The sequence below is a fragment of the Megalobrama amblycephala genome, linkage group LG8 (assembly GCF_018812025.1).
Source record: "Megalobrama amblycephala isolate DHTTF-2021 linkage group LG8, ASM1881202v1, whole genome shotgun sequence".
Taxonomy (NCBI): domain Eukaryota; kingdom Metazoa; phylum Chordata; class Actinopteri; order Cypriniformes; family Xenocyprididae; genus Megalobrama; species Megalobrama amblycephala.
Genome location: NC_063051.1, coordinates 15,584,075 through 15,603,147, shown reverse-complemented (window position 1 = coordinate 15,603,147; position 19,073 = coordinate 15,584,075). Strand labels below are relative to the sequence as shown.

Sequence of the window (19,073 nt, the reverse complement as noted above, 5' to 3'; positions counted from 1 at the left end):
GAAATCTGAGGAGATAAAATTTGTCAACTTAAGTTTCCTCAAACAATGCTGGGGTGGTGCTTTATGAGACAACTTAAGTGATATTAGTGAAATTAAATGTTATGGGAAGGGAATATATATTTATAGCAACTCATTAAATATAAATAATTTATATTCATTAATTAATGCTTTTAAAAAGACCAGTAATGGCTAGGCTGGATTTTCATTAGCCATTGCTCGTCTTCATATCTACATAATTCTTTAGAAATCGTGTCACATGATCCTTCAGAAATAATTTATATCCTGTTTTTGTGCTCAAGAAACATTTCTTATTATTATCAATGTTAAAGGTGCCCTAGAACCAGTTTTTACAAGATGTAATATAAGTCTAAGGTGTCCCCTGAATGTGTCTGTGAAGTTTCAGCTCAAAATACCCCATAGATTTTTTTTTAATATTTTTTTTTTTTTAATTTCCTATTTTGGGGCATCATTAACTATGCACCGATTTAGCGCGCAGCCCCTTTAAATTGCACGCTCCCTGCCCCCCCCGAACTCTCGACTATAATACAGTGCATTTACAAAGTTCACACAGCTAATATAACCCTCAAATGTATCTTTACAAGATGTTCGTCATGCATACTGCATGTATGCGTCGGATCATGTGAGTATAGTATTTATTTGGATGTTTACATTTGATTCTGAATGAGTTTGATAGTGCTCCGTGGCTAACGGGCTAACATTACACACTGTTGGAGAGATTTATAAAGAATGAAGTTGCGTTTGTGCATTATACAGACTGCAAGTGTTTAAAAATGAAAATAGCGACGGCTGTCTTGTCTCCGTGAATACAGTAAGAAACTATGGTAACTTTAACCACATTTAACAGTACATTAGCAACATCCTAACGAAACATTTAGAAAGACAATTCACAAATATCACTAAAAATATCATGTAATCATGGATCATGTCAGTTATTATCGCTCCATCTGCCATTTTTCGCTATTGTCCTTGCTTGCTTACCTAGTCTGATGATTCAGCTGTGCACAGATCCAGACGTTAATACTGGCTGCCCTTGTGTAATGCCTTGAATATGGGCTGGCATATGCAAATATTGGGGGCGTACTTATTAATGATCCCTACTGTTACGTAACAGTCGGTGTTATGTTGAGATTCGCCTGTTTTTCGGAGGTCTTTTAAACAAATGAGATTTACATAAGAAGGAGGAAGCAATGGAGTTTGAAACTCAATGTATGTCTTTTACATGTACTGAACTCTTGTTATTCAACTATGCCAAGGTAAATTCAATTTTTGATTCTAGTGCACCTTTAATAACAGTTGAACTGCTTTTGCTTGTGTGTTTGTGTGATACATCTTTTCTCAGGATTTATTTGACAGAATATTTGTAATAATGTAAAAGTCTCTAGTGTCACTTTTTATTAATTTAATGCATGCTTGCTAAAAAAAAAAAAAAGTTTTAATTTCTTCAACAAAATATAATATATTATATAATGATTCATATGTTTTCATACATATTCATTAATGTAAATATATTACTTGTCTTTTTAAAAGCATATATAATGAATATCAATTATTTTATTTATATTTAATAAAGTTGTTAAAGTTAAGTTAATTTTTTTATATTTAATGATTTTTTTTATATTTAATGATTATACATTTTCCTATATTTTTCCTTTTCTCATTTCCACACACCTATCCCTCAATAAGCACATCCAACACTTGAAACAACATACATACACACACAATATCAGCCCCAGGAGTGTTCACCAAATGACTGCCCACAGCCCTGTCTCTGATGTAACTGAACATCTAATGGGCATAAAAGGTGTCAGAAAGCAAGCTACCATCATCTTCACCTCTAGCCTGAGGGGCCACTGCTATAATAGTAATCAAGTCTTTGATTCAGCCGTACATTTTCCAGCTCACATGCCTTTCGATTATCAGCTTAAACCAGGGGCTTTGAAGCCCAAACCTGAACCCATGGCTCTGTTTCCTCTGTGGGAGACAACCTGTCATCAGAGCACTCGTCTCAAGCTCTCATAAAGCGCTGTCTCAGGGCCTGCTGTCTCTCTCAGCTCAGCTCTCGATGAACACTGTTGCCTCAGGTCCTGCAGATAGACCCTCACTGGGCACCAAATCCTTTTAATTACATGTACAGGCTTTGATTGGGATCTTCTCGTTCCTTTGTAAGCAGTTATTGTTACTGACCAGGCAAACGTGGCTATCTGTGCTTCTTTAGATGTCTACAGTCATAAGACATATTACCGGTTCCTCACAATGCTTCCTTTCATCCTAATTCTGTCAAGCCAGGGTCGAACCAGACCTATAATGCAGCAAGAGTGCTTTGTCGCTACAGGCCAGAGACTGTGAAATTTAAGCTGTTCAAGAAGATTTTAGACAGTTATTTCCCTTACAGGCATGGTGGTCATTTGTGGTTGATTTTGTGTGTTTGTGCATGTGTTAAACATGAGATGAGACTGTAGCCTTTATAAAAGGATGAAGGGTGTGTGTAACAGTCTGAAGATGAAATTGATAATAAAATGAAATGTACTGTTAGCATTGTTTATTTGAATTTATCTGCATTTTATTGTGCACTTGCATTATTGTTTTAGCACCCTACTTACTAAAGAAACCATGCCATATCAGTTAAGATTTTATGGGCGTATTTGTGCTATTAACGTTTTTATTTAAATATTAAAATTTATATATCACACATACCCATTGCCCTATTAATTTTAAGACGATTCAGCAGACTACCACAATCTGCTATACTATGCTAAAAGTGTACAGAATCACTGTCAAATGCAGAAAGTGCGTATGACTACATTGTCATTGTTAATTTTCTCTCCATTATTTGATCACTATTTAATGAATTACTGCTGTACACAAACAGGCAATAATTAAAATAAAACCATAAATTTAACTCATTACTTAGATGAAGCACATTTGGCAGCAATTACAGCCTTAAAGGTAGGGTAGGCAATTTCGGAGCAGCTAGCAATAGCAAGCTAGCATTGAAAGCATGAGATCCCACCCTCCTTTCAGAGGGCTCTCCAAAGCCAGACTTCGTCCAAGACACATGAACAAGCAGGTCGCGCACAGCCAGAGGAGATTCAGTAAAGCGTCATAAGTGACGGCATTAAATTACCTCATGTCTCATAGCACAATAATAATGAACATAAACAACTTATAGAGCTCTTACTTGTACCACATGACTACTGCAGATTCACTTCAGCATTGATAGTGCTGACACAGAAATACAAAACCGAGTCTGAGGTTACGACATGGCGTAAACACAGCAAAAGCTGTGAAAGGTGGCTGCTGTTCGTTTATGGTGCTCTATGAATGTCTGTCCACAACTATGCATAGCCTCACAGAGCACGCTTATGATGTGTGATGTCTGTGCGAGCAGGGTGCGCGGAGGTATGGAAATTCATATGTTAGGTAGGTAGGATATCCAACCAAGTGCAATAATTGGATGAAATTTTTTTTTTTTACATTTTATATGCACATCTTCTTTTATTCATTGCTATCATGATGTGAAGAGAGTTTCAACCAGAATAGCAAAAAGTGAAAAAAATTGCCTACCCTACTTTTAAGTCTCGCTGTATATATATATATTTTTTTATATGATACAATTATAGATAAAAGCAATATTTTTATGAAACATAATAAAAAAATGTATTTAAGAGTTAATAAAAATACTAGTATATTATTTTGATTTAAAATTAGTTTGTATATATATATATATATATATATATATATATATATATATATATATATATATATATATATATACACACACAATTGTCACATCAAATGTCTAAATATCATGAGATACAAACAGATGAAAATACTAGTGAATAAAATAGTAGTAAATAAAAGTAATCCAAAGCAGAGTAGGTAGTCCAAACAGGAGAAAGCACAAACGTAACAGCATAAACAATTTCAACCGTTGTCATATGTAGTGAACTCAGTGAAGGCTTCCTTGTTTACGTCCGAACGGAAACTTAGTATTGGCTGAAGCTGAACACGTGAGCAGTATGACGCATGCATGTGATGCTGACACACTCAATGATGAACAGGTATGAACTAATTATTTAAAAGCCAAAGTAACAGCTGAAGAGCAGTAAAAATGGAACAAAGGAAAACAGGTAACGGCAGAGTCATGGCAATGAGATGGTGTGAATGAGGCCTGAGGTGCAGCCTAAGTGAAGGGGGAGCCAGACGGAGCCATAAGGGAGGAATGAGGCCCAGCCGAGAGCCCGGAAGTCCATGGCGATGGTGCTGTGACGACAGAACAGGGCAGAGCCGGTGGGACGAAGGAGCCCGGTGGAGTGGAAGGACGATGGTCCCAAGTGAAGCAGAGGGGGCTAGGAGCCAGGGCGGACACGACTTGTCGAAGGGCCAAGGTGGAACCAGGGACTCTTCACACCAGGGCAGAGCTGGAGACCGGAAGCCAAGGTGGATCAGAGCTGCATGGTGGGGCTGATTGTGGAGATGAAGGGCTGCAGGGAGCCAGAGAAGGCGAAGCTGACAGAATGGCTGGCTTCGATGGAGCAAGCAGGAGAGGAAACTTGGGTGCGGAGACAGATTGATGATAGATTGATGATGGACAGGGATGGTGGCAACAAAGTCAACCCTGTGCTGGATGGAACTTCTAAGAGCAGAAGAGGTTTCTGGGTGGAAATCAGGGTGGGAAGTGTTACCTCTGTCTTCCAGTCTATTAGCCATTCCTCCTCTTCAAGCTCCACTAAAATTCCCACTGGTATGAATGTGACAGCCAGCTCACACATCTAGGTAAGATGGGACCTCAGGTTTTTCTTCCTGGACAGACACCGCAGCTGGCTCTGGCTCCATTACAGGCATCGGCTCAGGTATGAATAGGGCAGGTAATAGCTAGGTCTCAAGGTCTGAGGTAGGTGTGGGCTCTGGGTCTGGTTGTGGTGTGGTGACGGATGTTAGGTGGGGCTGGATGCTGGGTACGGTATCCTCTTCCACACTGCATACCATAAAAGATGATCCATCAATCCACAGGGTGAAATTGATGTAATCCATCAGGGTCAAGCAAGATTCCCTTGTGTCATGATTAGACGAATCTTGTTGTCCAGTCCACTCCAGAATCCCTCCATAAGAGTCAGGTCACTGCAGGTGGCAAGATGGCAGTCAGTGATGAACTCCTCCACGTATTCCTCCAGGTCTCTGCCAATGAGTTAAAATAGTGATAAGTTATTCATTTTTGTAAATTTTTTAAAAAAAAAAAAAAAAACGAGAAAAAAAAAAAATGCCCCTGAGGGCCTGTAAAAATTCCCCATAAGGACAAAATTTATGGAACAATCTCCTTTTTCTTTGGGTCTGGTATTATGTTACATAGAATGTCCAAAGATGATGATGGGATGCAAACAGATGAAAATAGTAGTGTGATTTATTAAAAAAAAAAAAATTAACCCAAAGCAAAGCAGACAGTCCAAACAGGAGAAAACACAAACGTAACTGAGTGTATAACATAACAATACCAGTCAATGAACTAATAGACCACTTTCGAGCAGACGTCACAATTACGTCACTTGCAGCTGCGCGCGCATACTGGTTGCAGAAAAATAGTTGAAGCTATTGAAGAAAAATGTGAAAAAATCCACAGAATAAGAGAAAAATGTTTTGTTGTGCCTCTGGATGTTGGAATCGGAATGCAAAAAATATAGTCTTCATTTTTAAAGAAAACCATCGTTGAAAACGTAATTTGAAGATAAACAGAGACGTTTCACAGACTGGATTGATGACACCTGCAAGGATTAGTCTACTATTAAAGCAGGAATTTGATGTAAACAGTAAGTCTCTACATAAAATTCACATATGCAGTTCAGAGGACATACATACATACAGCATGAAACAATTATAATTAAAATAATTTAAACCTATAATATTTTACATAGATAACTTTTAAACATAATAATTTTTATTTCACAATTCTGACTTTTTTTTCTCTTGCATTTGCGTGTTTATTACTCCCAGTTCGGACTTTATAACTCGCAATAGTGAGTTTATTTCACAATTCTGAGGGGGGAAAAGTCAGAATTGCGGGATAAATTGCAATTCAGAAAAGACAGAATAACGAGTATATCTCACAATTCTGTTTTATTTTGTAAGAAATGTGATATGTAAACTCAGATTTGCGAGAAATAAAAGTCAGAATTGTGAGATATAAACTCGAAATTAACTTTTTTTATTCTTTTATTTCGTGGCTTCCATAGACTTCTACTGCTCAACTTTCATTTTCTGCAACCAGCTAGGCTCCGCCCACAAAAAACGTCATCGCTGTTTGCAAACACCAAATTGGTCTATAAAACTGAAGGACTTAAATACACAAGGTGATGAACTCAGTGATGAACAGGTGGGAACAAATAAATCAATAACCATAGAAACAAATGAAGAGTGGGAAAATGGAAATGCAAAAGGAAATACAAACTAAAGGTTGATGAAAATGAAAATAAATTATATTATAATAATTCTTATATAATAATGTACATGGATTTTCATTAATGCACCAACACTATTAAATTTTTCACTGCTCACAACTTATTTAATTCACATCTAAGAATTTCGAGAGTAAAAACAGAAAGTGTCTTCAACAACTGCAAACCCGCAGTAGTTTGAGTACAAGCTATTTAAGAAAGTCTCCCTGGTCTCCATCACAGCAGAGTTGACTGACACTCCTCCATCTTTCGCTGTCTGTCTCTTCTGTCAACCATCACACTCTGTCTCTTCTATTATCTCGATCTGCCTCTCAGTTTGTTTCCATCACTCTGTTTGAATTAAACACATTCTTTTCTCATTCTCTGTCTTTCACAAATTGCAGTGATGCTTGTATACGGATTAGTTAGAATAATTAAAATTGATTTTAAGGGGCTCAGTATTGAATTCTGAATGAAAAATACATTTTCACATGGGATAAGAGTTTAAAGAGAGCTTCAGATTGTTTGCTTTTCACTGCCCTGTTCAGCTGCACTAAAGATGAATGGAACATTTATGTTTAAAAATGCACAACACATTGTCAATACAGGGAATTCTCATGTCAATGCTGCATGTCACAGTAAAACTGCAGATACAGAACAGAGTGAAGTGAAGAGGTGGTACAGTACAACAGCTCAGGTTAAATGAGAGAAGGACTGTGGGTAATTCACTCATGAACATATCAGGTCACCTTCACCAATTATTTTCTCTCCCCAAACAATGCAGTTATCCTCTCTCTCTCTCTCTCTCTCTCTCTCTCTCTCTCTCTCCTCTCAGTTCAGGATGCATTCTCTTATTACCATCATTATGGCAAGCCCCGGGGCCCTTCTCACACGTTGCAAAATAGACTCATCTAAGCAGCTCCAGAAAACAATGGAGCAGCATTGAAAAATAAACAAGTCGCGAGTCAATCGGCATACAGCTGACAAACATGTCTACAGCGATCCATGGCTCCTATAATTAACTGTCAACTGTCTCAGTCTCTGTATGTGTAGCCTCATAATACAAGGTTAGCAATGAACTAACTGGATGAAGTCAGTCTCCAAACACCTTGTGACAGGGAACAAAACTTCCCGATGGATGTCAGTGCTGTTACTCTGTTTGTATTACACGAGTAGGAAGGGAGAAAGAGATATGCTAGCATGTTGAACACTCCATTTTGATGTTCCTTTCCATACTGTATGCACCCAGCTGAAGGAACAGCGTTACGTTGTGTCAGAAGTGTAGAATATTCATGACTGCAAAGAGACTTAAAATAGCACCTCTTTTAAGCATTTTGGTGTTTCTTTTTAGGCCAGTGACAAGTTCTTACAAATGGAAACGAAAAAACAAACAGAGAAAGCTTTCTGGGTAGATATAGCTACAGCTTCCTGTGGTTGGAAGGTTTTGGATAATCAGACTACCCAAGCAAACTGTCAAAGGATGTCACCCCCTCTTCAGGCTTACACATAAACATATTTTCCACTTTCAGGGTAGGCATCGTTTTGACAGTAGAGTGTTTTTATATTTTAGCTACTACATACATTTTACAGTATATATAAACAGTAAAAAAGAAAAAAAACTTTTACATTTTTAACTTAAATTTACAGTAAAATGTTAATATTGCAATACACTGAAAACCACCAAAACAGGTGGTGATAAGATAGTTACACGGCTTTTCCACAAGCTGAGAAGGTTACTAAAATATAAAAGGTGCACAGTGTGTAACATATATGTCCTGTTCTGTTTAGTTTTATTGTATTTTGGTTCTGTTTTCCCTGTTCCTGTTTGCCTGTGTTCCCTGTCATTGTAAATTGACCTATTTCCTAGTTTGTTCCCTGAGGGGCTGTTTACACAACATTGTTTTCAACTAAAAACGGACAACTTTTTCATGCGTATTACATGTTTAGTCTATAGAGATGCACATTTGGCGCAATCGCACTGTAAAAGAATGCATATGTGCGCAAATGCATAATCTTTCTTTACAAAGTGACATCGCCAACTACTGACCTGGCATGCATAATACAGTGATTTTAGTCGTTTTTGTGGATCCATGTGAACGGGGATCGGTTTCACAGCATTGTCATCTATACAAAGAAAAATAATTTCCCTTTTTAAAAAAAAAAAAAAAATCATCATGTAAACATACCCTTAGTTACTGTTTACGTTCACCTGTTGTTCATTTTTAATTTCCTCATTACCTCTTCTTGTGTATTTAAGCCCTTAGTCCTTCTCAGTGTTTTTCTTGCTTTCACCTGGTATGTTTGGTTAGTGTTTCTCATTCCTCTTTCTGTATTCTTCTGAGTATCAATTTATTATAGACTATATATTGTATTCTCCATTGTCATGTTTACTGACCAGTAGATTATTACACATTGTCATTCACACAAATACTAAACACCATCATGGCAACACACATGACACTAAAGTAATGCAATAAACCTTAATTTAACAACATTACATGTAACATAAAACCCTAATTCTAGGAATGTCAATTTACTGTTTTACATTTATTTTAAAATTAATCTTTAGCTTGATACATTGTACCATTTGGGTACTTTTATCAGCAAATATTGATTTGCTTTGAATTGTAGTTCATTTGAAATTGTAATTGAAACAATAGTAATTAATTTGATTTTGAAGTTTCTAAATGGTTAAGAGGTCCATAATAATGTCATAATGATATCATATTCCCTGGGGTTAAGTTGATATACAAAAAGACAATTCACTTTTCACAATTACATATTCTGTTTCACAAGCAATTTCATTGTCTGATGTAATGGTATTTTCATTCTTTCAAATATGCATAAACTGACTGAATACCAGTAGCCCAACAATCTGCAATTAAGCATTATCGATTCGAACAAATTGAACAGAAGCAGCTTGAGACTGAAACTTGCAAGAATGGTCTCGAATGTGCCCTATTCACCATTAAAACCCCAAAATGGCCCAATCGAGGGAAACTTTCGATTCAATTATCAGTGATGTTGTTAATGGCCCCATTAGAAAAAGAATAATGGCAAATTAGGCGACTGTGGGTGAGGAATGGCTTGTGTGACAGCCATCTGGCGAGAACAGGAGGCAAAAAAGCACAAAAAGAAAAAAACACCATGGCCAGCAGAACCACCCAAACATGGGTCCGGACCTCCACCATATGGCTACATTCATCTTGTGTCTAAAAATGTTGCATCTCTGTCTAAATTCCCTCTCTGTACTGACACGAAATCCACCTCTGATAAATGCCCTTTTTCTACACCTTAAAAGTGAAATGTACCCTTTTCAAAGGCCTACTATTCTCAATTCTCAGTAGTGACACCAACAGCAACACATTGGGTCAGACAGCATGCTCGTACCACAGTAACTGATTTAGATGACACTCTATTAGAAAATATTCAAGCTCTCAATTTACAAGGCAAATGTTCCTCCCCTCCACAACACTCCAGGCAACATATTGTGCAATCCTGTTCATTTGTTGCAAATCTTGGAAATTAAAACCACAGAGTGATGAATCAAGAACACTGTGAGTTTCAAAATGTTGACATCACATTGCCAAAGAGTGCAATTTCCAGTTATGCTTTCAATAGGAAATAACCTACACAGAAAGCACATTTTAACAAAAATGGTCAATGGTCCAAATGGACCATTCAGTGATAGTCTCAGGGTATTAGTTCAAGAGTCAGAGCACAAGAGATATTTGCAAACAATAAAATATTGATAAAACATTGTTTTGCATTACAGTCCAGTCAAATGTTAGGTGTGGAAAACATTGCTTTCACTCCTATAAGATTTCAAAAGTCTCAACTTTACTTCACCTCAAAAGAAAACGAGTTATTACAGTATGTAAATGAGGGGAATCAAATACAGGCTCTCAAATACAGAAAATGATTAAATGGACAAAATGATAAAGAATCTATTAATGAATGCATCTGCAATTTCCCCTCTTTAGATGTTTCTTTTAATTAAGGCTTTCATTACTATGTTTAGCAGTCAAGCTAATAATTAAAGAATTGATTTGATTTGCGATTGATATGGTTTTCACTAGCTATGGATTAGCAGGTTTAGATAAGCTTGCGCAATCAGTCTGAGCATTAACATTAATGATATTCATGATTTTCGAAATTTCATCATATTTCACACCCCAAAGCTGTGATTTCTGAGCATGTGAGGATATAGCCTATTACACATAATAATTTGGTTTTGTAGTTATAGAAGCTTTCTGCTTGGTGCCAACATCACCTTTTCTGTTTTTGTTTTTATTATTATTATTAAATAAAATGAATTCACCATTTGTAATATTACACTTTTAAAATATTAATAAATATAATCAGACTGTTTACTACCAAAAGCATGGCTGTCATCGGCAGATGGAAAAGCAAAATGTTTAATTTTGTCACCAAATGAATTGTTTTGTAAGGATATCCTAATGAAGGGATGAAATTTTCCAGCTTAGACTGTGAATGGTGTAGTGTTGTTTTATTATTATTGATACATATACTATTATAGCATTTATTAATATTTAGAATTAGCTTTTATATTTTCAGTTTTCAATTTAATTTTAATATTTTAATATTTTTATTTAGCTTTAATTTATTTTTAGTACTTCAGTGTATTTATTTATTTATTTTTATTTTTTCAGTTCAGTTAGTAAGGCAATATTGTTTCAGTTTCAATTTCAGTTCAAGTTTTTAATCTAATACATTTATTTCAGGTTTATTTCAATTACCAAAAACAAAATACTTTTAAACAATTACAACACTGGAATGGTGGTCTCATCACACCCTTGAAAATGAGAGGACAGGCATGACAAAGCACAAGAATGTGCTGAGCTTGCTGAATGACACTGAATGCTGGTTCACACTTTGTACGTTTGCACATTTGTTTACCAGTGAGGTCATTGTATTTCCTACAGATGTACATGACTGTACATAGAATTTATATTGAATCAACAGGATGTTCTGCCTGAATCTGTAGCCAGTTTCAAAACGCACTCAGTTAAATTTATATGAAGATCTTTTTTTTCCAGAATCGACAGTGAAACATTAGAACAGAGGGAAAGAAAATTTAAAAAAAAGAACCATGAAGACTCTACATACCTGTGATATTAACACTGACAGTATTTGTATACGTGTTATTTGAGAGAATCTCATATCCTTTTTCCATTCTTTCTCAGTGAAGTTTTTGTTGCCTGTGTGACTCCTCCCAAGAACTTTTAAATCTGCAAACAGTTTCACTTTCTCTCTTCCTATCTTAAATGCCCCCTCCTTCCTCACACAGCAGATTACATCCAGACGTTGTGTCTCGGACACACGCAGACAGTGAAGGATGGTGGAATCCCACTGAGGTATCTTTTAACAGCTTCTTCTACAGTTCAGCTCTGGGCCAAAACCTACTCAGCTGTGCTCCCCTGTTTTTGTTTATTCAGGAAGTATCCCAAACAGAAGCCAATCACAGCACTTCTCTCTCTTTAAGTGATCCCGCCTACTTTTACTCTCTCTGCATTTGTTTTGAAATCACACCACATACATCTGAATTTCCCTTCTTTATTATTTGAGCGTTAAAAAGACGCATGTTGTGGTTTGGATGGAAGGATGTGGTGGTATTTTTGTACTTATACCACATTTCTTTCTCAGAACGCATGTGGTTTTCTGGTGAAAGAACATTTTTGATAAACAAACTTATTTTTGAGAAACAGAAGCTCATCAACAACAGAGAGCTGATTAGAAAGATTAGAAAACAAGATTAGAAAACAAGCCAGGCTTATTTTACTTAGGCTTGTTGTCAGCGAATTCTGTTTCATAAAACAAACTTAAATTAGTTCAAACTCAGTTACTCTGGCAACTTATGCTGGGAAACTAGCCTGGTCTGGAGCAGGCTAACTGTCAGGATAAGCTGAGCTCCTCTAACACTGACTAATAGGAACGCAATGATATTACAGCTGACTCTCTCACATACAGTTATTTGACTTTATTAACATATATTAACACACACACACATTTACTAAATAGTGCTAAATAAAAAAAATTGGTGTAAGTTTAACGCTTTTTTTATTAAAAGGTAAGTATGATGAACCAAAACATTTAAAGAGAAGTAATTTCTTAAAAATTAAGTGTTATATAGCCCACTGAATCATTCTCAGACTTAATGCTGACAACAGTGGAAGCACTTGGGAGAGAATCATCAGGAGACTTATTTCTTAGCACAAAAGAGGACAGTGGAACAAGAGGATTACCAAATCATTGTTTTAATATGAAAATAGAGCAAAAGTAACAGAACATTAAAAATCAATAGACCTGTGACAAGGCCCCTAAAACAATCAGGCCTACATTTTTAATTTTTAAAGTGATGAGTGAATTTTTTTTTTTTTTTTTTTTGCTAGACAAAGAGCAGGAGAAATACCAAGTGAGTGTTTCAGAGCCAGCAAAAGCTATGAAAAGAGTGACTGAGTAAGATGCAGCCTGCAGAAGTGACATGGTTGTTGGCCCATATTTAATCTATACTCTGGTCTTATATATATATATAAGCAAGGTATATAAAATGCAAGGTCTTCATATATCTATATATACACACAAACCCGATTCCAAAAAAGTTGGGACACTGAACAAATTGTGAATAAAAAAGGAATGCAATAATTTACAAATCTCATAAACTTATATTTTATTCACAATAGAATATAGATAACATATCAAATGTTGAAAGCGAGAGCTACACATTCCAAAAAAGTTGGGACAGGTAGCAATAAGAGGCCGGAAAAGTTAAATGTACATATAAGGAACAGCTGGGGGACCAATTTGCAACTTATTAGGTCAATTGGCAACATGATTGGGTATAAAAAGAGCCTCTTAGACTGGCAGTGTCTCTCAGAAGTCAAGATGGGCAGAGGATCACCAATTCCCCCAATGCTGCAGCAAAAAATAGTGGAGCAATATCAGAAATATCAGGAGTTTCTCAAAATTGCAAATAGTTTGAAGTTATTATCATCTACAGTGCATAATATCATCCAAAGTTTCAGAGAATCTGGAACAATCTCTGTGCGTAAGGGTCAAAGCCGGAAAACCATACTGGATGCCCGTGATCTTCGGGCCCTTAGACGGCACTGCATCACATACAGGAATGCTACTGTAATGGAAATCACAACATGGGCTCAGGAATACTTCCAGAAAACATTGTGGGTGAGCACAATCCACCGTGCCATTCGCTGTTGCCGGCTAAAACTCTATAGATCAAAAAAAGAAGCCATATCTAAACATGATCCAGTTCTTTTTGGAAAACTGGGATGCCATGTCATCCAGACTAAAGAGGACAAGGACAACCCAAGTTGTTATATAAAGTGTATCTATCATATATACACTTTTTGCTATTGAAATGACTGGGAAAAGGTGTCCCAATCAACCTGAATTATATATAATGTATGTATGTGTGTAACCTACAGGTTTTCTTTTCTTACTGGCTAAATGTTTTGTGCCCAATATTTAATTAGATTGTTTTAAAATATATATTAGAAGAGCAGAAATTAAAATCACAAAATTAAAAATTAAAATAAATATGCACAGACTAAATTTGAATTGGTAAGATGAATCTAAACTCAGTAATTGACCCAAATTATATTGACTTACCCCATTACAATAGTCCATTTACAGTTACTATCATAAAAATACACTTTCTTGTAGGTTTAAATTGTACGTAAGGCACATTTAATGTCCAACATCAAATATTTTAGCGAAATGTATATTTTTGAATTATTGCGCTTCTATTGCATTCCGCCTGTTTAGCGCACATGCGCGCAGATGCGCTCGTTTACTGTGAAGTTTAGCAGCAAAATGGAAATATTTGCATGACTTTCTAACATTTACAGATGGAGAATAAGCTTGTGAAAAGTGAGTTATGCACTGAGGAAAACACCATGTCTCAAATGCATAAAATAGCACAAACTGTATGCTGTTTCCTATGGTGGATCGATTTGATCCATGATCGACCTCTAGGGCTGCTTTAAAAAAGTGTGCACGCGAAATTATCTTGACTAGGTAAACCTGGATCGAATTAGTGGGACTGCGTGAACTTCAATTACCTTTTATGAAACTGTCTTAGCCCCAACTCATTTGTTAGGTTAATTCAAGTCAGGTTTTGGAGTTTAATCCTCGCTTTTCTTAGCATCTTTTATGAAACAGCCCTCCGGTTACATAGCTAGACCAGAGAAAACAAGAACATGAGGGCTATAAATACACAAGGACTAATGACATAAGATACACCTAAAAGCAATGAACACAATGAACCAATCAAAACATGACACATGAGACAAAGGAACCATATGACAAGATCACATGAGGAACAGGGGAATCGCATAGCATAACCAGGAACATGACAAAATTAGGAGCATAACAAAATAAAAGACGTGAAAACTTAAACATGATTCAAAAATCAAAGCCAAATGTGACAATTTATCTCTCCTTAAAATAAATCATTCTTTTGTGTCTTTGGAAATATTATTAGCATATCTCAACATTAATTTCTAGGCATTTCAAAACATAAATTGATATTTCAGGCAAATAGTACAATCATAGCGAATTTATTGAATACATATAATACAATATACAATAATATAATAAATAAAACCCTCTGACAATTACACCACAAGAGGTCCAAACATAGTTTAATGTTGAGACATACTGAAGCCTCTTGATAAACATTAGGTTTTGACTGATGGTGCCTCTCCTCCAATTTCAAGGTTATGTGACAGATTACATCTCCCAAAACATGAGCTGAAATTTGATTTAGATGGACAGGTGCAGGATGTGTGGACATCCAAAACAGGAGTACACATGGACACTGAGTTTAATATACAGTAAAATTAGTAAACAGATATCTGTTTGAAACATTAAAAATAGGCTACTTGTTTTAATTTAACACTGGAAAGGCATTGTAAATTATCTGACAAAAAAACAATGACGAGAAAATGATTCATTAATTTATCTTCAGCATTTTCAAGCTGCGCATATTTTTATCTTTACATGCCTTATTTACGTATAGTCATTCATTTGCATTCAGAAATAATGACATTCATCATTTATAATAGTAAATGATGAATGTAGTAAATGTATAGTAAATTATGTGATATTTATGGATTTGTTTGCTGCATATTGCTTTACTGTAATAAAAAAAATAATGATGTCTGATAGGGACGCCAGCAGGATATCATCTTGTTGTACGTGCAGAAAGTCCAGGACACCTAAAGTCTGTGATTGTGTACGTAAATAAGTCCAAAGATGTCCCAAAGTGCTGAATAACCACTCTGCAGAGTTTGTACACTAAGGTTTCACAGACAGGGCTTAGCCTAAGCCAGGATTAGGCCTTAGTTCAATTAGGGCATTGAAGTTGCTTTTATAAATGTACACTAGGAAAAAAAATAAATACTGGTGTGCATCTTGAGACAAAACAATGGCTCTGACATATTTTAAGATCTGTCAGTGTAGTTCAGTTAAAACAGCTCAAACATGCATTTTAGTCTAGGACTAGCTTAAGCCTTGTCTGTGAAACTGGGGGTAAATAAAGGTTTCAGCTAAAACCTTTATTTACTGTAGTTCTTCAGAAATCCATCAATTCTAAGGTAATTTCATGAAAATGGATACCGATTTGCCTATAATGAATGAGCTAATTAATAACCAAGGAAACTAACTAGGAACTCAGGAGCTGTTTTCAGTTTTCAACTAAAAACTAAAAACTTTTTATAGCCATTCATTTACACGACAAAGGCGTTTTGGTGGCCTGAAAATGCAAACTTTTGAAAACGGGTTTCAGAGTAGAAGTTTTTGAAAATGATACCGTTATCTTCTCTGTGTAAACTGCAAAAACACAAATCTGTGAAAACGGTGACGGCATGCGCATGCATATTACATGTTTAGTCTATCCACCTTATTTTTCAACGCGGAAATAAGGTGTTTCCTGTGAACGTGCGAGACTTCCAATTTATTAGCCGTTATAGGGAAATAACGAGAAGAATATCAAAGTGCAGTAAACTGTAAAAATAAGGTGGATAGGCATGCGCGAGGTGAGTGCTCTGTAAAAGAATGCATATGTGCACAGGCGTGTAAGCGACATCGCCAACTACTTGTCTGGCATGCATAATACGTTTTTTAATCGCTTACACAGATCCGTGTGAACAGGGATAGTTTTGATAATGTTTTCATCTGTACAGTTTCCACTTTTAGTACATCGTTGGCAGGTTATATTTTTTGATAAGTGGAGGGTTCTTTGCTAAAGTCACTTCAAATAAACATTGAAGAACCTTTAAAGAAACATTATGGGTTCAATACAAGTTATGCTCATTCGACACCATTTGTGGCCGCAAAACTCAAGGTTACAATGAAGCTATTGCAATGGAAGCAAATGAGGCCAATATATAAAGGATTTAAAAGCAGAAATGTGAAGATTGCATTAAAAAAACAACTTCATGTTTTGTTTTGTTTTCTGTAAAAACGGGTGTATTAAGCCGTAAAGCTGTTTAAATTATAATTTTACAGTCGTTTTTGCCGTTTTTTGCCGGCATTAAGTTGTCATGGCAACAAAGTTATAAAACTTGAGAAGATAAAAATGGAAGATATAGAGAAGATAAAAAAAACAATTCTATACTAAAATCACATTAACATACATATTGTTTACTTGTGATTAATTTAACGTTTAGGGATTGGCCCTATTCACTTTGTAAGTACTGTACCTCACTGTAAACCAGATATTTTTGTGATAATCAACATTATGCCACAAATGCTGTCAATTTAACTTAAAGTGCCTGAATATTCCTTTAATTTTAGAGTGTAGGAGTAATTCTGTGTTTGTTGTGGAAGGTTGTAGTAGGGTTCCACCATGGAAGTTCTAGCATAGACAAAGGAAATATTGTACAGATGCAGACACCTATGATATCTGAATCTATTCGACACTTACAGTATATAAGTGTATAAAACTTGACGTCAAGCCATAAAAGAGAAATAAGACTGTATACGACACTATCCAAGTCAGTCACTTTTCCCTGTCCTGACCTGCCTCAAGTAAGAGGAGTTTTTGCACGTCTAGATTTTGCTGAGTTAGATGCGTTCCTGGGTCAACATATTTTGTTGATCCTGGAACAACATTGCTGCCTGAAAATGTAATTCAGAGGGAAATGATAGGTGAATAGCACTGATATAGAAGCACTTAACACTGGTTGTAAGCTTAAACTTGACATAAACTGTAAACCTGTCCCTCAAATCTGATTGGTTGTTTGGAATGTTGTTCCAAGATCAACAAATGTGTTGATCCAGGAACATGTTGCACTTGGTGAAATGAGGTTCTGCCTTCAACTTTAGAAAAATTTAAAAAAATATATGCTCTTACATAATTAAATTAACATGAAATACATTAACGATTGCAATGGTTCAGCCAATAAAATCCTTAAATAGTGTTTATTTTAAGTGAATAAGTACAAAGGAATGGCAGTAATGATGTTCAAAACTTTCTTCTTAAGCCTAAAGTCAAGTCTGTGAAAGCATTTTTTTCCTGCAAGTGTGAGAGAAGATTATCCTGTCATAAGATAATTTGTCATTTTTATGTTTAAACACACTGATTCCTGTTCCCCAAATGTAACTTTCGTGCTTGGAGAAATAAGTTCAGAAATGATCAAACAACAGACAGAGAGAGAAAAATGGAAGCAGTGTTTCTGTTCCCTTTAGTTTTCTTTACCATCTGTGGAATGTCTGCAGGCTCACAACACAAAGCCACTGCCAATGCCTAAACTGCTTCCCTTACATAATCATTCTCCAGTGATGTAAGAATAAATAATCCAGCCTGTTGTGAAGCTTTCAAAATGCAAAAAAAAAAAAAAAAAAAAAAAAATGTGAGGGACTGAAGCTGTAGGGGGTGGACTTCATCCAAGAAGAGATGGCACACCAACTTTTCCAAAGAAGGTGAGGGAAGAGTGAGTTTGAGGGAAATTCTTCGTACCTGCAGCAATTTGCTTGATTGAGAGTTGAGAACGACCTTCCCCTTGGATAATTAAATGGAGAGACTCCTTGGTTTTCATGAAGAGCACTCTTATTAAAACAAGCATCTCCAGTCATTCTTTTAGATAAATGACTTAATGCCAAGTGCCATGAAGCCCATTAAATCGCTTCTTTAGAGATGGATCACATCCAAACTCACAATCAAAGGATTTGACCAGGATTATCTCTGATTAGAAACATTCAGAGACAAATGAGGAGATGACAGGATATCATACATTGAGAGGATAAATTAGCAGTTACATACCAGCACCAGTTTTGTAATGGCTGTTAGGGAGGAAAATTGAAAGAGAGCAGGAGAAAAAATGTTTTGCAATTTTGCATTTCCCTGGAACACAAAATGAAATTCAGCATATTTATACCTCTCTGAAAGCTTTTAGCCTCTTTCTCTTTGTACATAAAGACCTCATCTCTTACACAGCCGAAATGGACAGAGAAAGGCTACAAAACAAGACAACCCCTCTGAAGAGGTCAGCTAGCATTAGCCCTACTTCTTTTAGAGTGGTGTATGTATTAAACATTGTTTCTCAAGTCAACAAAGATGTCAGTGTGAACCTAAAAGAA

The 19,073-nt window shown here is 36.0% G+C and overlaps 1 protein-coding gene across 1 annotated transcript in view; it reads right to left on the bottom strand.

Moving 5' to 3' along the window:
- LOC125273870 overlaps positions 1-11,923 on the bottom strand; it is a 145,345-nt gene extending 133,422 nt beyond the window's left edge. The window contains exon 1 of the mRNA XM_048199631.1: positions 11,580-11,923. Within this exon, the coding sequence (XP_048055588.1) occupies positions 11,580-11,646 (67 nt within the window). The 5' untranslated portion in view covers positions 11,647-11,923. The remainder of the gene's footprint in view (positions 1-11,579) is intronic.
- Between the last annotated feature and the right edge of the window lie 7,150 nt (positions 11,924-19,073).